Below are 20,458 nucleotides of genomic sequence, written 5' to 3' on the forward strand. Positions count from 1 at the left end.
CCAAGATAACAAACTCAAGCCATTTTAAAGCATTTATTTATATATATATTTTATCTTAGTTTGGTTGATATTCTTTTTAAACATTGTTGCAATTTAGTATTGTACTCAACGGAAATGTCATTGAACAAAAGCAAAAATGAAAACGAAACTAGAAAACTGGAGTTCGGGAGAAGAGCCATCCTGCGGGGAAGGAAAGGCTGAGATGAAGAGTCCACAATTACATCCACTAGAGGGCGTTACGGAGGAAACGGAATAGGAGTCAAACCAGTTGTATGTGTAAAGCGGTCCCCACACTAGAACTTAAACATGAGCATCACTTCCCATCCACCGGCACCGAATCTTCCTGCTCGTTCCGAGGCCCCCCCTTTAAATTTCGCATCCCAACCGCAGTCTGTCGACTCGATAACCTTGTGTCGAAGAACCAAGGCGAGTTGGAGGAATTTTTGAAAATGTTCGTAGAAATCTTCATCCCAAGTTGGAGAGTGCAAAATGGAAAGCATGAACGCAGCACAACTCTGAAAGTCAACCATGCAGTCTGGTGTTGTGCAAATGGGCCAGTATAAACATTTACAAGTTGAACTGAAGGTATATTTTCACTGCAAAAGGTTTTAGGTGGACTGACAGTATGGAAAGTACGACATTCAACAAGAATATGGGAAAAGGGCTTGAAAAGAAAAGTATTGAAAACATTTTTTTCTGTGGCAGTTCTGCAAAGTTTGATTTCCATTCTGGTGCCTAAAACCGGTTTCTGCATTTGGACATAGCACCATCGGGCCAACTCCCGATTGCTGTAGAAGGCTACCTAAAATAGGTTGATTCCACTAAACTGAAAACGTATTTACCGTTCAAAAGTTTGGGGTGACCCAGACGATTTTGTTTTCAATGAAAAAGTCACACTTTCAATTATCAAACGAGTTTTTCCCGATGTGTTTCCTTTGCCCTGAAGGATTTTATTTTGTGCAGATATGTAGTGCTATGCTGTTTTTATCAATTCAAGGCTGTATTGCAAATAAGGAGAATAGTGCTGTTTCAAAGTTGTTTTTGAGGATTAATCTCTAGAGACATAACAGGAACCGAAGAGGAGGGGGCCCAAGGCTGAGCGAAGGATCACCGCTCCTGGAAACCCAGACGGTGAGGTGTTTCCACTCAGTCACGTACGAAAGAAAGGGCGTCATCTGAGAACGCGAGAGAACAGAGCCAATAAGCATGTTAAGAAACAGATTGCAGATGTCATGTAACCAATAAAATGGGAGTGGGTAGTGATTTTTCTGTCTTGATTTGAATTTTGTCTAGATGTCTCTCCCTGATGGCCACCGAGAAGCAGTTGTACCGAGAGGGACCCGAGCCACCAATATTGTATTAGCTTTCTGCTGTTGGGAATAAAATCTTGGGTAATTCGGCGGATTGGTTTCCTGGTCCTCTCGCTTCAAGAACGAGCATGCATAATTGTTAGGAAAATTTTTAGGAAGCTAAGGTTAATATCGGTTTGAATGGTAAATTTATGTTCAATTCATTTATTGGAAAGTCTCAGACGAGGCTTTTCCTTGGCGACTCATCCTTAAAAGCTAGCATCCAAGTCGCTTCTTCAAAGTAGATGTTGACACCGGTGTTTTGTGGGCACTATTCAGCAAAACTGTTAACAAAAAAGTTAGGACCCGTAAGATGTCCCTTTCTCAAACTGCAGACGCTAACGTACTTGTTCTCTTGCTTGGCTGAGCCTCCCACTTCTCCTTCTACTCTGGCCGGAGTCCGTTTGTGCCGTTTTCTGAAGGAGGTATTACGCACCATTGTAGATCTTCAGCTTCTTAGCAATCTCGCATGGAATAGCATTCTTTCTTGGAACAGACTGTATCGTTTTACGTGAAAGTTCTCTTTTTCTGGCCATTCGGAAAGTTATATTGCACACACAAATGTGATGCTCCGGATACTAGACTAGCTCAGGTCAGTTTTATAGCTCCTCTAACCAGCTTAACTGTTTTCTGCTGTGCTAAAGTAATTGTACACTGTTTTTCTAACCATCCATTATCCTTTTAACACAACTAGCAAACACAATATACTATTTGAACACTGGAGTGATGGTTTCTGAAAATGGGCCCTTGTACAGCTATGTAGATATTGCATTACACATATAAATTTGAAGCAAAAATATTCATTTGAAATGTTAATATGGGCTGTATTTCTGAATAATTTAATGTTACCTCCGTTGAAAGAACAGTGCTTTTCCTTCAAAAAATAATATTTTTAAGCTAACCCAAACTTTTGAACGGTGGTGTATGTCCAATTTTGGATCGATGTATACAAACAATCTCAAATGTTTCTTTTTCGTTTGAAAAATGATCCAGACGTGTCAACTATTCCAAACCAAAGAAGAACTGATAATTCATTTTCAAAGGATGTTTTCAGTCCAGGCGCAACATGTAAAAATAATAGACGCTCGCAGAGGTATCACAGATTTGAATGGCGTAAGCAAAGAGGAAAAACCAGGCTCTTCCACAGCTTCTTAGTTGCTAGGTTTTGGATGATATGTCAAGTTCTTCCCTTTTGGTTTGTGTGTTTTACTTCCCCCCCCCGGGTAACAAATCTGTAGCACCCAAACAAACCCAGAAAAAGCCTAGAACCAAACCCTGTGTAGCCTGCCACAATTATTCCAAAGAGAGATAAAAGCATAATAACGGTCATCAACAAAAAAAAATACTTTAAAGCCAACAAAAAATACTAATCTCTTGTTCAAGTCTCTCAATATAATAATAATAATAATAAAACAGAAAATGAAACAATTGTTTTAAGACATTGAAAGAGCCGTCTCTCTTCTGTCCTTTTTTTGGCAGAAAATGTCAAGATTTATAAAGCTAAAAATAAAATAAAATAAAAAATATGCGTTTTGGAAACATTGAAAATAAAAATGATATAAAAAACTTCGTCGAACAAAAGAAAACAGCAGAAATTGCAAAAGCGCACTGTACACAGCATTGCTTTACGAGGAAAGGAGCATCCGGTAATTACTACCCACAATGCAAAACGCGGTCAGAGACGAGAGGAGGAAACATTAAAGAAAAATAAAGACGCATCCGTTTTGGGGAAAGTCCAACGAGTAGCATGAAATCATAAAACAGAACGAGAGGGGTAAAATGAGTTCCAAAGTGCAGAAATGTCTTTTTTCTAATAATTGTTGTCATCCTTATAACAAAAGTTGTTTTTCTTCCATAACAATGTCATCTTAATAACATTTACCGGAAACCATGATAACAACAGTAACAATATTGATCCATTATGTTTAACATGGACATTACAATTTGACAATAAAATATATTTAAAATAAAAAAGCAAGGGAATTAATGTGACTGTGGGATCAACATGAAAAAAAGGAAGTCCCGTGTGTGTGTAAATGACACTGAGCTCGGGTCTTTGGAGAAAGCAGTGAAGGCCGACTCCAAACACCAATTTGGAGCTTCTCGTCCAGTCTGAAGAGCTCTCTGCGAGTGGGAAGGGTCCGAGGGTGGGGAGGACCAGTTTGCGGCTCTTGTGGAGCGAGCGTTCGCACCAATAATCCCACGCGCAGTGTGAATACTTTGGATCGGTTGCAGAAGTGTAGCGTCGGAAGTCAAACCAGACACAGAAGGACGTGCACAGTTGTTGAGGAGAGGGTCGGTCTTTCTAAAGGAGAAGCCGCTGGGAACAAACCACTGATGTTTGTGCGGGAGGCGGTGGCACTTCGATGCACTCGGACGCTCTACCGCCCCTCCGGCCGACGGACGGGTGAGCCATGGAAAGAGGGATGATGGCGGTTTGGCATGATGCAGCTCGATTCAAGTCAACACAAGTCAGGATGCTTGACATAGACCACTGTACAAAGGATAACTCGCATCCTAGGGGAAAACAGAAAAAAGGGAACTATTCAAACGTTTTTCCAATACAAGCTTTGAACCTGCTCACAGACATGGAATACAACACTTTATTCTGTTCCAACGTTTGGGGTCACCCAGACAATTTTCTGATTTCCAACAAAATCCAAGTCATGTTTATTTGTATAGCCCTTAATCAAAGAGCTGGACAGACTTGCATAGCATACATTCCAGCTGCTCCTACAACAGCTTAATGTGGTTGAGATCTAGTGACTGCGCTGGCCACTCCATTAAAGACGGAATAGTCAAGTCAAGTCATGTTTATTTGTATAGCCCTTAATCACTAAGAGTATCAAAGAGTTGCACAGATCAAAGAATATTGCAAACTATTATTACAGACTATTAACCTACTAGAGGGCAAATGATACATATATTATCAACATAAAGTATAGGTTATTCATATGCTATAGAGTAGAAGTGTGTTTTAAGCTTAGATTTCAACATTTCCACTGAGGTTGCAGATCTAATCTCAGGGGGAAGAGCATTCCACAGCCCAGAGGGAGAACGCTCTCAAACCTGCAGATCTCTTCTTGGCTCTTGGGATCACTAGTAGACCAGCGATTTTCAAACCAAATTTTGAAAGCCAAATTTGAAAGCATACTCACCGCTCCAACAATCCTTTTGGCAACGGGGAAACAATAGCCTCCTTGGCAAGCCACATAAGCTTTGGCTCTTTCTCAGGATATATTCCTATGTCCTGCGCACACCCCTTGATCTCTTTCTCCGGAATACCAGCTGCCTGATTCTTACCCAAATAGCTACTGCACAAATCAGTGTGTTTTGGGTCGTTATCCTGTTGTAGGATAAAATTTGATTAAATGTATTCCATGGATACCGCGTAGCGTTGCAAAATAGGGTGATAGTCCTCCTTATTCAAAGTCCCTTTGACCTTGTACTACCCCCTCTAACTTTACCAGCACCAAAGAAACCCCGCACTATGTATTACCTCTGCCAGGCTTGATAAACGGCATCAGGCACCCTTCCAGAATATTTTCAGTTGTTTTGCGGCTCACTAATGTTCCTTTGTGTGATCCAAACACCTCAAACTTTGATTTATCTGTCTATAACACTTTGTTCCAATGATCCCCTGTCCAAAATTTGTGTTTTTTTGCCCTTATTAATCTCATCACTTTGTTGGCCAGTCTCAGACATTACTTTTTCTTTGCCTTCGGCCACGAAGACCAAACATTTCTTAGTCGCCTCTTCACTGTAAAAGTTGACACTGGTGTTTTACGGGTACCATTTAACCAAGCTGCTAGTTGATGACCTGTTAGGCGCCTATGTCTCTTAACTACATACTCTAATGTACTTGTCCTCTTGTTTGGTCGTGCAGCAGGGCCTCTCACTTTTCTCTCTCGTCTGGTTAGATCCCGCATGTGCTGTTCTCTGAGGGGAGTACTACACACCATTGTAGGAGATCTTCAGTTTCTTAGCAATTCTTTTAGAACAAGAATAGACTGTTGAGCTTAAGAAAGTTTGTTCACACCCACAAATATGATGCTTCCGACTAGCTCAAAGGAAGGTCGGTTTTATAGCTTCTCTTACCATCCAAATGGTTTTAAGCTATGATAACACAGTTGCACAAGGGTTTTCTAATTACGACAAATCTTTCACTTAAACCAAAAACTAAACGAAAAAAAATATTGGGCTTAGCAGACAAATCTTTCAATTAAAACCCAAAATGAACAATGCAGAAAATACAATTAAGCTTAGCAGAAACTTGTATAAAAGGTACATCAAAACTTAAAATAGCTCCTCGATTTTTTTTTACAATAAAAACATAAAAATGTCAATACAACCAACATGACTTAAATTAACTTAAAACAAAAAGAGCATCGAAATGTCAACATAGTTGCAGAATTGAGAAGTGTGGGCACTCTTGTTTTAGAGTAAAATTGCCGAACTGATATTATGACAAGAGCTAATATATCCGTCTTCACCTGCATGTGCCTCTATGACGCAATATCTTAATCGGGACGCTCTCTCTTATTGTTCCTGCTTTAGTGGCTCCGCCAACAATCGCTTATCTAATCAGAATGCAGGGGTGGGTAGCAGGAGGGAGGAGGAGGGGAGTAGGAGCAATCGAGAGGGTCTCAGCTGCCTGAGACTTATTTATCGGCTTATTGAATAGATAGAAGTCCTGATACCAATATCTATTGAATTCCCAAATATCTGTGTCGATAATCGTCCCGGTAGAGAATCAGTCCACTTCTAATTCGAACACTTGAGAGCTGGTTACAGGAAATGGGACTCTATACACCTTTATGGAAATTTCATTAAAAAAAAAAAAAAGACATTTGCAGCTAAAATCATTATTTACTGCAGTAACAACACACAAAGTGTATTTCTGATTAGTTTAAAGTTATTTTCATATGAAAAAATAGTACTTTTATTCTCCATCAAAAATAAGGACATTTTTAGGCGACGCCAAGCTTTTAATCGGTAGTGTCAAGTCAAGTCATTTTTATTTGTATAGCCTTTAATCACAAAGAGTCTCAAAGGGCTGCAAAGGTTATTGCACAGTGTATGCTATTTTTTGTGTGTGTGTGTGTGTGCATTTTATACAGACATCTCTAACAGCTTCCCACAATCATAAATTATGTCAGAAAGCCATGCTTAGACAACTGGGGGCAGTATGTCTGATCTTGGACATTGGTGGGGACGTAGCACATTTTTAAGTGATCACACAATATTGCTGGGTACAATGATTGCAAAAGATTTGTGGAGACACAGTTTTGGTACCAACACGTTACGGAGAGTATTCCTGGATCACAACTATTTTTCTCAGTAACGAGTGCTGTAATGGGTAAATAATGAGAAATTCCAACTATACGGTCATTACTACACAGTGTGTTACTCCGTTACTTTATAAATAACCATCATAAAATGATAGTTTCCTCTGACTTAGTACTCTTGTACTAGAGTACTCTTAGTACTGAGTACTCTTACTTCACTTAAATTGTCACTTCCCCCCCAGTCCGCCAACTCATTTTCTGAAGTGTGTTCAAATTTTCCTACAGAATACAACTAAGTCTCATCGCAGACCCAATATATTTTTTGATTCCAAGAGCAAATCTTGCTCCTGGCCTAATAAATGGATAACCTTACCATTGCTAAACCCCAGCCTGCTCCATGCTGTACTGAAGGTCGGGGGGTTTATAGCTGAGAAGCATATCAGTGGTGCAGGAAGAGGGATAGCAGGCCGCTGCGTGAAGCTCCCCATCAACATCACATCCTGCAGGAAACAATCCTATTTTTAAATACAGAATGCTGATATTGTATTTTCGCATTCAATTTGCCTCCTGACCTGACTCGTTTCGCTGGTGCAACTGCTGGCTTCCCGACAGCGACGTCTGGCTGAGAATGTCTGACATGCGAGCAGAACTCAGCGCCTTCCCTGCTAAGAGGCTCATCCCAGACATGGGATCGATCTGACCCTAAAAATAAAATAACATTTATCAAACAGTGTAGAAATGTATAAATTCTACAAGGCGACATGTCTCATGAGATCGTGTGATAATACAGCAACGTCAATCTCAGTTTTTTTTAAACTAATGTTGTTATCACTTGAATCACGCATATCAAACATGCAACTCGCGGGCCGGATCCAGCACGCTGGATAATTTCACCTAGTCTGCCATAAATTTCAGAGTATGTCAAAAAAGAAGCACGTCTCTTAAGTCATTTCAATCAAACGTTAAGTTCAAGTTTTTTTTTCCTTTTATCCTGACAGTCTAATTTTGTTGCATACAATGTTCACTAAATTGTTATCAAGGAGAGTAAATACAATTCTATTTCAGTGCAGTGTAAAAACAAAGAATAATTTGATTTTAACAGTGTAAGCCGCCTGGTTTAGCCAAACACAGACACACAAACCAGTATCACAATAGCTGTTGTTGCTAGCATTAGCACTCTAATTACGTATCTAAGCGCCAGATACATCGGCCTCAGTTAGATAGCTGTATTTGCATTAGCGGCAATTAAGCTGCAGTTAAGCAAGGATAACGGGTGCAGTATAACACACATTAACCAAGTCACTGGGACACACCTTCCTGGGAGTGTACATTTTGCAATTTGTAGCTTAATTATTGACCAAACTAAAAATAAACAGGATTTTTTACATGTACTATTTTAGTTGACCTTGCATAATGAGCCAATATTGCATCACACAACAATTTTGTAATTTGGCTGACTATATAACTATAACTTGCACACCCGAGGTGAATCATGTAGGTATGTGCAGTTGGCAACGTAGCTGCTGACAACCTTAACTAGCTCAGGCGGTAAAGTGCTCGTCTTAGGATCAAGAGGTCGCAGGTTCGATTCCCAGCTCCTTCGAGTTATATATCAAAGTGTCCCTGGGCAAGACACTGAATTCCTAATGCCCCCGATAACAGGTAGTTGCCTTGCATTGCTGACGCGGCTATCGGTTAGTGTGTAAAAGGGAAAAGTGTGAAGCACATTGTAAAGCGTTTTGGGAAGTCTTTATTGACTTGAAAAGTGTTCTATAAATGCAGACCATTCACATTCAAGTTGAGCCAAATAAAGCAGTGAAAGCCATTTTGATATACAGACGCTCCCCAACTTACGACCATTTGACCTCCGAAAATCAGTAAGTTAGTTTTTTTTATTGTGTGCACTTTGTTTCCGAGTACAGGACTTTAATGTAGTTCTTTGTTCCGCCACTACCGGCGTGTGGCGCTGTGAGAGGTTACCCAGCATCCACCAGAAGAAAAAATCCGCTTCTTCTTCCTAGTTCGTGTGTAAACATTCTATACTGTATCTCCAGCACGCTAAAAACATTTTAATTGCTTAATATCTTGTGCATTCATTCACCAGGGCTGGTGTAGATTGCAAAGAATAGGAGAACCGTTTCTTTTGAAATTGATTAGGCTTTTAATTTTGGTTTGGGTGTTAATAGCACAACTAATTCCTACCCATGTTTGGCTAAAATATAGCAATTCTAAAAGTTGAATAAAAATAATTGGGGGCAAACCATCACTATTTATCCTGACATTCTTTGATCTCATTTTTCTCTTTTCAGTCTTCATTACGTGTTTATCTTTACCTTGAAGTGCTATGTCTGTTCTCATTGCAAACAATATTCACGACGTTGGTATCAATGACAATAAAGACTATTTTATTCTATTATATTCTCTCCGTCTGAGTTAAGACAAGTAACTGTCATATAGCATGTTGGCTGATTGCAGAGAGGAGTAACATTTTAATCTCAGATTGGCGTCAACATCGAAAAGTCCACCATCTTTAACTAATGCATGCTTCGCCCCCGTTAATGAAATATTACGTTCGGCTTGGAAGCGGAGATATCTTGCCTGCTTTCGAACTTGGAAATGTAGTGAATGTTACGTGCTAGCTGTAAGGGATGATGTCACAAGGTGAGGCCAAAATGTTGTGTTCAAAGAAAGGTGCAAAGTCTTCTATTGTCACACATCTGAAAAATGCACTTTATACCCAAAATACATTTTCTAAATTTTTCTAATATCACATTTTGAATGATACCTTGGCAAGCTGTTGGTTGATAGCTGTCAACATATTGAACACCCCTGTTTCTAGACCAATGGTTGTCAACTGCCCTGACTATTTTACCCAACATTTAAAAGCCACAGCCCAAATCAAGAAGAAAAAAAAAATCGTTGTCAAATGTATTAAATTACGCTGACACGTTGTAAATCGTTGTAATGAAGCATTATGGGAGTTAATTTAGCAAAAAAAGCTTGTGTACAATGTTTGACAACAAAACACGTGCGTATTCTAGATCAGTGATTTTAAACCACTGTGTCACGACACACTAGTGTGCCGTGAGAGATCGTCAGGTGTGCCGTGAGAAATTATCGAATGTCACTTTTTAAAATTTAAAATTTTATAAAACATTCATGAATCATTTTCTGCAAATATTATGTGCTGTAAAATTGGGGGTATTATAAATTATATTGTCATTAAACATACTGTTCAGTGTCAATTTAAAACATTTTTGGTTAGTGGTGTGCCGCAAAATTTTTCCAATGTAAAGAACATGCCCTGGCTCCAAAAAGATTGAAAAACACTGTTCAAGATTGTATTGTGAGTAAAAATAGAGTGATATTGAGAAAAAAAATAAGAATGCCTTTTCTTATGTCATCAACAGTGCTCTCATTGCCGTGATCTGGGCTTAATCCTGTTGCATCAATGTTGAGGTTATGTGATCGGCGGCATGTTTCAGTTGATTAATCATTGCCCAAGTATTATAATTTACGACCACGAAACCTTGCAAATTGAGGTTAATACTCATAATATAGATAATGCAGCCCAGTGGTTGCAGATCACTGTTAAAAAGGATTCCTTTGAGATGTACAGCCAAATGGGGTCTATTGGTGTAATACAGACCTGGGCACTCCGGTCCTGGAGGGCCGTATGTTCTGCATGATTTTTGAGGTTTCTCTGATCCAATACAGGTGATTCCAATCACCAGTATCGTTAACGAGCACTTGCTAGCTTGCTAACGAGGTTATAATTTGTATCACCTGAGTTAAAGAAGAGCAAACTTCAAAATCTGGCAGGACATAAGGCCCTCCAGAACCGGAGTGCCCAGGTCTGGTGTAATACCATCAATGTACCGGTAAACTGTATATTATGGACAAAACAATCAGTTTTATGTGTTGCTTTGGCTTCGAATACACTAAAATTGGAAAGTCACAGGGAAGAATATTGTGGATGTCCATTCCAGATGTACTCATGAAAAGAACCATATCTGGCTCACAAGCAACAGGTTCTCGACACTTGCCTTAAAACTTTATAAAACGCCTACTAAACATTCTTAAGCTCCAATTTAAAACATGTCACTTTTACTCACATAAGCATCATCACAGGTCTGGATGGTGTGGTGACGCTGAAGTTGTCCTCGGGACCTGTATACTTCTCCCTGCTGACCTTGTGAAAAGCCCAAGCCATTATGATCAGGCAAGTCTATAGCTTGCCCCGTTTGTCTGCAATCTGCATGTTCGGTGTCTAGGGGAAAAATATAAAAACAAAATCAGCGTGTAAAACACATTGACACATACATGCAAATAGTCCAACCTTTATTTGCTTGAGGAATCAGACTACTATAGCCACTTCTGTGTGTAGGAGAGTTGTATGTGGGGCTGCTGCCTCTGGGAGGACCCAGGAGCTCGTGACCTTCTGCTTTGGCAAGCAAGCCCTCATGCGCGTGTTGGTAGCCAGATGGTACTTCATCTTCCTCCATGCTCTCCGAGTGGGGTAAGGTTGGACAAGGTGGCTGGGAAGGCAACTGCACGTCTGTCGGTCGAATCTGAAGAAGGTGATGGTAGTGTTTGCCCACTGGAGAGCTTTGAGGTTCCAAATTCTCTCCCTGGCTCAGCTGGTGCAAAAGGAGCATCTCACCAAATTCTGGTGTAGTGCTAGGTGGTGTCAAGGGAGCAGGACATGATCGTGGGCTGTGCCTCTTAAGTAGTGCTGCCAGGTCCTGCGTTGGTAACCGAGGATCTGCATGGCCCGTTAAAGAGTGCCGGGGGGAGAGAAGCCCCTGCAGAGTAGGTGTAACATGCTGTTGCGGGGGGCGATAATCCATCGGAGTAGGAGAAAGTAACGCTTGCTGTAGTGCCGAGGGGGTGCCGTAATTCCCCGTCCCCAAGGCCCCACTCTGGTAACTTTCCAGTCCGGGTACATTGAGAGAGGTGCCCTGCAGGTAAGGACTGTAGGAACCTATCATTCCAGGGGCACCCCGGGCAGCTGCATCAGCAGAAAAAAGGTGGGGGTTGAACTGAGTTTGGTCATAGGCTGATGTGAAACGTCCGAGGCTGCGACTGGAAAGAACAAAACAAAAGAGCTTTTATAGAAACTGGATTGTCAACACTACATCGGTACTCTACACTAATGGTCAGCAACCCCCGGGCCAAGGATTGGTATTGGGCCATGGAACGTTTGAAAATGGGCCTCACACACAAAAAAAAGAGAAAGGGTGGGGTTGGGGTAGCTTTATTTTTTGTTTATACCGTGTTTATTCAAGAACTAAGAGAATCAATTCTATCAATCAAGGTGTTGGTTCTAGTAGAAAATTGGATTTGGGTGCTTCTAGTGGTGGGTGATGGGGAGTTGCAGTACCCAATTCGTCTGCCAGAGGGTGTTAAGACACCCAACAAAAGCAGAACCAATTAAAGCCAATTATTACTGATGCCCACGACGCAAACCCTGGCTAAAGACACTCGTGGAGGCCTAGAGTACAACTGTGTAAATTTTCATGGGAATTGGTTCAGCTGTTTTGGGAGCCTATAAGTCACATACAAACAAATAGTCTACATTGATTTAGATTATCTATATCAATAGATTTAAATTAGATACATTTAGATACACATTTTTTTCACCCAAAAGCAACTTGAGTTTTTGTGCGCATTAATAATAATAATAATAATAATAATAATAATAATTTCCTTGTATTGTCATTCTGTGTAACAATGTACACAGAACGAAATGTCGATTGCACCTGACCCGTTGTAGCGAGCCGATGCAGCCGCAGCCAACAGAGGGCGCCGCCGACCACTTTTTAAGTCTTAGGAATGACTCGGCCGGGGCGCGAACCACCGACCTCCCAGTCTCAAAGCGGGCGCCTTACCATCTAAAACCGAGGTTTCATGGTAGTTCATCACTGTAACCGAGCACCTCGATTAATAACACTGGCCTCATTTGCACAGCGTTGGATGAAACGAGAAAAAGGCATTACATTTGATCTCATCATCACACTATTTTTACTCACGTTGTAATGGAGCATTATGGGAAAGAGTTCAGCCAAAACATTGTACAATGTGATACAGTCAGTAAAAATGGTGTGATGATATAACATTGAATTGCCTTTTACTATATCATATAGATCACTAGATCCGGTGATGATAGTGGATTTGGGCTTATTATTCTTTTTATTATTATTATTAATGTTACTACTGTGCCGACCTGCGAAAATAAAATCAGACATTAAACGGGTCTGTGGGACGGAAAAGGTTGCCGACCACAGCTCTACACACAAAAACGTTCTTTGCTGTAGCAGGTCACTAAAACACAGAAAAATGGGAGCTATTAAAATGTCAGGACATCGAGTCTTCACAGAGAGATGTATACGTCTTTTCAGAGGCTTTTACATCCAGCATTAAACATTCTCTCAGTGAAAGTCGAACAGGGCTGTAACTGTTTGAAACACAACAAAAGTCTCCTAAAACTATTGACACTTTCACTTTCACTGCTGCAGCACATTCTGCACATCCACTCACCAAATCAATGAAAGTGGTAAAAGAGCCGTTGAGGTCATCTGATCAATTCCAAGAGGCTTTTCCGTTTACTGTTTTGTTGGTGATCTACTGCCCATGTTACCTGTTCTCATGTTTACTGGCTTATACATACATATATCACCACAGTTACAGAACATGAAGATTCATGTCACCTGTGCGATTCGGCGTTGTCGGCACTCAGCTGCTTCCCAAGTACTCGGTGTCCACAGGGTGTAGACAAAAAGCTGCCCTGCCGCTGTGGCCCAACTCCTAATTCCACTTCCTGTACCTGAATAGTCACCTGAATAAAAAGTTTTAATAATGAGTGCATTTGTATGTTATAAATGTGTTTAAGATTTAAGTATATGACACAGTATTGTGCAGTAATCCCCCGCTGTATCGAGGTTTACCTTTTTGCGGTTTTGCCATTTTGCTGATTTTTATCGTGCATTGTTTTCTGCATTCTGATTAGCTAAGAAGACACCTTTTTTTGCCTGTCTGCATGTGCATCAATAACGTTGCTGTCCAGGTTGTACACTTACGTAAAAAAGTTCGATGAATCTACATTACTTGCGCGCCAATATTTTTCGATTTGAAGTTTCTCTATAAGCCATCGGGTCAAAAAAAAAAAGACTCTAGACCGACAAAAGTACCCATTGGCAGAGCAAAATGCTTTCTGACGCCGACAGAGTTGGATAGTTTTAAAACATTCCGAATTAATTTTTGGTTACATTTTAATATGGCCTGCCAAACAAAAATGGACAAATGTAATTATAATATATAGTCATATTATTAACATAAACTCACATTCTTAGGTCGAATTGAGATTTTTGCTTAGATCAAGTTACAATTGAATGCCCCCTTAACCCATGAGGTACCAATTATGTACATTTTCATGCTTTTAAATTTTCAATCAAAGAGAAAGTGTGGAAAAGTAAACGCCTGGGGTCTCAAATTTCCCACAAGTTGTGAGAACATGTAGATTCAGATTCAGATATACTTTATTGTCATTCTTGTACACGTGTATACAAAACGAAATGTCGATACATCTGACCCGCACAGTTTCCTTGAATGTACAGATATAAATATGTAGTATTGAGTTGGAGTATTGAAATACTAAATAATATACTAAATAATTATAGCTATGAGTACTATACAGTAGTGCAAAGCAGGCAAGAGGAGCAGCTGAACAGATGTGCAAAATGGGCAGTCAGGTAAACAAGTCAACATGTAGATGTTTGAAATCTCATTGTGCTGTGATTTATATGTTACTGCATTTACGGCGCCATCCAAATAGTATACACAAATTGTGCTATGTACACTATTGCAGGGATGTGATTTGACCGAAGTGAAATTATCTGAAAATTAGGCGGGGGTCTGGGGGCCGCGGGCACCCAGCTAGGTCCAGGGCAGTGCCCTGGTGGGGGGACAAGTTGGGCGAAGCCCCCCGGAGCTCATGGGTTTTACGTTTTTTTAAGTACTTTCAATGCACTCAGATGACAAAGAAATAGACAAAACAACAGCATCAATTTTCAATGTATTTTGAACTATCCCATATAAAATTACAGTTTAAGTCAACTCAAAATCAGTCACATTAAAAAACATTGGACTGCCTTTGCTTTTAAAAACTATCACTGAGAATATCATCATATCTAACTCATGTGATTACTAAGTTAACACATAAATCATGTTGAAGAGTTCAAATTTCATGAAGAAATAATTGTATCATGACCAAATGAAAAGTAACTCATATTAGAACATACCACAAATGTCTTTGTTATAGCAGAAGATGTTATCTATAAATGAAAGTACAATAAGTATAGGCCCTACAGTAAAGTGTTGGTGTAATGTACACATTAAATCTATTATTGTAATTTTTAAATATTTATGGCCATTTTTATTACGTTATAATATTTTCGAAAAAAAGGGGAAAACTGTCAAATAAATTTGAAAAGTTTACCACCTACCTCAAAATTCACGACTCTATCAGCAACTGGTACAGGTTTTTGGGGTGGATCACGTCTCTCTATTACCGCTTCCGTTTGTGGTGTCAATAAGGGATGGAGGCCTTAAAGTTTTGGAGTTTTCGTTTGGGCACCGAAACTACCAGCGATGGAATAATTTGTTGTTCTTGACTGGAGTTCTTTCACGTGTTTTTTGCTCTTTGCGTGACTTTCAAGAGCTTTGAAACCTCTCCCACCATAGACAATGGTATCATGGCATCAAATGCAAAGCGCTTTCCCGGCACGATCGATCTTCCGAATAAAGTCACTGAACAAATTCGTCACAGTCTTCTTTCCAACATTTGTAGATAATTCCTTCTCCAACCAGTCCGATCGAAACTTGTTTTTTACGATCTTATCAATTTCTTTACCTCGCGGAGCATCTTTGCGTTCGATCTCGGACATCTTTCTTTAAACACTCGGCAAAAACGTGTGAGAAATGAACAATGGCATACTCCTACGCCTTTATAACAAGCGCGTTTATTGGTCAACACAGAGACTTCAACCAATCGCAAGTACGTTTCATTTCAGTTACGGAAACACTAAAATGGAATGCTGTAGAGACGAAATCGTTTTTTTTTACCAATTAAAAAATCGGAAATCTTAAAATTTTATTTTTGGAGATAAAAAAAGCGGAATTCCGCGAATTAGCGGAAAAATCACATCCCTGCTATTGGGACATGTAGACATCCATTATAAATGATAATCTGACTCATCAAAAACCTGGTGTATTTCAATGCATTTCCCATAATTTTTGTATTTTTTCTTTAGTGCCATCCAGTAAATAGTCTGCAAAGGAAAAAAAACATTCTAGTGGCGCCAAAGCCCAAATATAATAATAATAATGATGATAATGATTTTGCTTGCAAACCACTGACTGCAGGCCCCGTGACGCTGGTATTGCACACTGTGGCGCACAACAATTCTTTTTCCCTGAGTCTCAGCAAAGCAATGCAAAAAAATATTACGCTATCTACCTTGTTGTTGCAAAATAAGGTGTTGTGAACTTGATTTGCTTGTGTGCCTCTTGGCACAGACAAAGCACTTGTGGGCTGCTTCAAAAGATAAACACCTGATTGGTTGCCATGAGAAAGAAAAATTACGTGTGTATGGATAGGTCTGATGCCACTTAACATTTCGAGGGGGTTTGGAAATAAAAAAACCTAATAAATGACTGAGTTAACACACTTCAAGTTCACGTCACAATAATGTACACTAGCAGACGTTGTGTAAAAAAAATAAAATGCATGCCACGAGGGTTATCTGCACAAGTGCCTACGTCGGTCTACTGATCACATTTTGATAACCAATCAATAAAGCAATATAGCAGCAAAATATAGTTATTTGTTAAAAAAAAACAAAAAAGTGTTTATAAAGGACAGTACTTATGTTGTTTGGAATGTTCTTTTCACGCCAAATTTTGTTTTCACTAACGTCCACATGATGGCGACAAAATATAATCTGAAGTAAAGTGGATTTCGTTCTGAGTCAATACTGAGGTGCAATACAGAAGCAAGATTATTTTTAAAATTGTAATTTGACAGTACTTAAGTTATTTGTATTAAAAAACCTTTATGAAGTGCAGTACTTTTATTGTCAAACAAATGCTTGTGCTTGTAAATTGGCTTAGTTATTTGGTTTCAATGTGTAAGAACTTTGAATAAATGAATCATGGACAGTTTATCACATCCACTACATAGCATCATCTCCAAAAAGAAGAGCAGCTTCAGCGACAGACTCCACGGACAGACTGAGGAGATCATTTCTTCCTCATGTCATGAGGCTCTTTAACTCCACCCGGGGGAGTAAAAGCCCACATTAAACCCAACCCCCACATTTGCATATTACCCTATTTTTATTAGTGTGTATTTTCCGTAACACTATCTAAATACACATATAGCAAAACGTTATATTGGGTATTTTATTATTTTATTTTTCAACACAAGGATACAGCTGGAAGTGTGAATTTCCCTACGGGGATGAACAAAGTATCTATCTATCTATCTATCTATCCATCTATCTAAATAAATATAAGTTTCTACTTCGCAGGTTTGACTCTCAACGAGACCTTTTTGAACGAAAAAAAAATGAGGGATCACTGTACCTGTATGTTGCAACATGTTCGGATTTTATTCCAACAAAATCAAATACGGGTAAAAATAAAGACGAAGCAGATTAGAGAAAGAAAATGTATCAGTACAAATGCCTCAAACGATTTGTTTTCGTATAAAAAATTTTGGTAATAAAAATCAAGCGTGTGGAAATTCTTACTTGTTGCTGTTGAGATGCACCCTGAGCCAATGGGACGGAAGGGTGGACTGCTGCTGACTGCTGACTGGCTGGTATAGACACTCTGGGAAGGCCTGTGGAAGGCGGGTTCCCACTCTGGCCCTGGTACAGTGAAGGAGAACCATGTTGATACTGCACTGCAGATGGACCTAGGTGGGTGAGATCAATATAAATTTTTTACTGGGAATAAAAGATAAAAAGATTACCTCAGTTTAATTACAACCTGCAAAATAGTGTCGTCAATAGTTTATCATACGAACATTCGAGTTACGAAAAACGGTAAATACGAACATCTTTTTCGGGATGTTCAAAAATACCCGGACATTGCTGTAAGTTAGATTTTGCATTGTACTCAGTGCCAGAAACAAATGTGGAAGAGTGGAGAAAACAGAAAATCGTCCTGAAAGATATAAAGACAAAAAATACAACAAGGGAAACAACTTTTTGGTGTATCTGACTTTGAAGAACATATCATTTTATATTGGTCGTGGAATGCAAAACAAAGCCTGCAATGGGGCAAAAAAGATGTCAATCACAAGTTAGATGGTGGACAGCCTAAAAAAAATAATTATAGTAGTTTATTTATTTGTAAACGGGAATTATGGGGCTAAACAGACAGCAGAAAGGAACGTCTATCGATGCAGATGCTTTTGGCGGATTATTTTTTATTTTTTTAAATCTGTCGGCATTATCATGTGTTTTGGAGTAAATAATTTTTATGGTTGGATTCACTAGACTCTTGCGGATGTAAAAAGGCCATGGTTGCATATTATCATCGAATGTGATGGCTGCAAGATGACATTTTTGGTGAGCTGCCCCGGCTTTATAGTTTTCAGGTATATATATATTTTTTTAAATCTATCCCCATATGGGTACTGGGTAAAAATGAAATATGAAAATGTGATCCTTACATTTTAATTTGCAGGAAGTTTTTAAAATTCTGATTTACCAATAGGACACACAACCCTAATTTTTTTCATGGCTAAAATTCAAGCATTTTATCACCAGCACAGTTTTTTCGAGAACCGCTGTACTAACCATGCCCTTGCATTATGACTGCAGAGCCAGGCGGAGAACTTTGATTTGGCTGTCTGAAGAGGTGGTTGCTTGGATGTGTTGGCGGGGGACTGGATGGCTGAATACGCAACCTAAAGGGGGGAGAAAAAAAAACAGTTGAAGAAAAATATAGACAAAATTATGCAACATTTCAACTGAGAGTGATGCACCACTGTGTCATGATTGTCAGCTTCTTACACAGTTGGGCAAGGCTCGGCAGTGCTGTTCAAAATAATAGCAGTACAATGTGAATATTCCTGGTTTTTAGTATATTTCTTTATTGTTACATGCCAAACAATTACCAGTAGGTGCAGTAGATTCTCCAAAAACAAACAAGACCCAGCATTCATAATAAGCACACTCCGAAGGCTGTACAATTGGGAAAATAGTTCAAAGATGCGTGTTAAAAAAAAAAGCAGCGTGGCAACCCAACTCTGAGTTCATCCATTTTGGGGAAAAAAAAAAACAGGTGTGAATCAGGTTCAGCCTATTTAAGGATGATTAAGCCAGCACAGGTTGAACGTGCATTTAAGGAAAATGGGTCGTTCTAGACATTGCTCCGAAGAAAAGCGCTCTATTAAAATGGACCGGAAAATAACCTGAATGGCAAAGGCTCAGCCAATGATCAGCTCCGGGACGATCAAACACAATCTGAAGTTACCTGTAAGTGCTGTGACAGTTAGAAGACATCTGTGTGAAGCAAATTTATTTTCAGCAATCCCACGCAAAGCCCCTCTGTTAAAAAAAAAAGGCATGTGCAGGAGAGGTTACAATTCGAGCACATCTACTAGCGTTAAGAAAAATGGAGTAATATTTAATGGACTGATTTAAGTAAAATTGTCCTTTTTGGGTCCAGGGGCCACAGACCGTGTGTGAGAGGACCCCCAAACTCCGAATTTATACCTCGGTACACATTGAAGACAGCTGGCATGGTGGTGCAAGTATCAAGGTCAGGGCATGTTTTTCCTTCTCTGGTGTTGGACCCATTTATCAGATACCAAGGATCGTTTATGTCAAGATACTTTAAGAGGTTATGTTGCCTTATGCCCTTAAAATGGGCGTTTCAACAAGACAATGACCCCAAACACATCAGTAGATGAGAAAAGTATTCGTTCCAAACCAATAAAATTAATATTATGGAGTGGCCAGCCCAATCCCCAGATCTCAATCCAATTGAGAACTTGTGAGGTGATATCAAAAACACCTGTTTGTGAAGCAAAACCAAGAAATGTACATGTATTGTGTAATGCTGTAAGGAAATTTCAACAGCGAAATAACAACTGAAAGGTGCCACAAGTTGGTTGACTGTGCCACACAGAGAAGCAGTAATAATAAACTGTGGTCATGCAACTAAATATCAGGAATGCTAATTCCTACCTTATCTTGGGAAATCCAAAACAGTTTTGAGTTTGCACAGTAAACAGCAGACACGGCTATTTTTGAACACACCCCTTTGAACTATCTACTGCAGCTACTGGTAACTTGTTTGGCATGTAACAACAAAAATATATACTAAAACCTGAGATAGTATTGTTAGTCACATAGCACTGCTATAATTTTGAACAGCACTGTACATGCTAAAAACGTTTTAGATTTGAAAAGCTGTTGTCCAGGGTCTCAAACACGATTTATAATGCTCCCTCTTGCAGTATTAACAGTTTAAAGTCTTGTTGAAAGTCACAATAAAAAATGCTATCCTATCATCGATGACCGGGTCTGGAAACAGACCTTTTTCTTTGTAAATGCAGTTTGGTTGTATTGAAGGTACAATAGCTATTAGATTCAAAGTGCAACAAACTGAAAAAATTGTCCATTTGCACTTTTTCATACCAGTAACATCAACTAAGTCAACATTCATGGCTGCCCTTTGCCTCACCATACAAAGTGTCTATTAAATCATGTGCTGGTACGGACCAATACAAGTGCAAAAGTTGTA

At 39.4% G+C, this 20,458-nt stretch overlaps 1 protein-coding gene across 3 annotated transcripts in view; it reads right to left on the minus strand.

Annotated features, from left to right (window-relative positions):
• Positions 1–19: 19 nt before the first annotated feature.
• Positions 20–20,458, minus strand: part of sik3 (SIK family kinase 3) — a 61,238-nt gene continuing 40,799 nt past the window's right edge. For all 3 annotated transcript variants that reach the window (XM_088345101.1, XM_088345102.1, XM_088345103.1), the window contains 8 exons: positions 18,505–18,614; positions 17,449–17,615; positions 13,348–13,475; positions 10,977–11,722; positions 10,753–10,907; positions 7,210–7,339; positions 7,011–7,137; positions 20–3,866 (listed from right to left, as the gene is read on the minus strand). In XM_088345101.1, the coding sequence (XP_088201227.1) occupies positions 7,016–7,137; positions 7,210–7,339; positions 10,753–10,907; positions 10,977–11,722; positions 13,348–13,475; positions 17,449–17,615; positions 18,505–18,614 (1,558 nt within the window). In that variant the 3' untranslated portion in view covers positions 20–3,866; positions 7,011–7,015. The remainder of the gene's footprint in view (positions 3,867–7,010; positions 7,138–7,209; positions 7,340–10,752; positions 10,908–10,976; positions 11,723–13,347; positions 13,476–17,448; positions 17,616–18,504; positions 18,615–20,458) is intronic.

This window comes from Urocampus carinirostris, chromosome 10 (genome assembly GCF_059441175.1).
Source record: "Urocampus carinirostris isolate Australia breed hairy pipefish chromosome 10, RoL_Ucar_1.0, whole genome shotgun sequence".
Lineage (NCBI taxonomy): Eukaryota > Metazoa > Chordata > Actinopteri > Syngnathiformes > Syngnathidae > Urocampus > Urocampus carinirostris.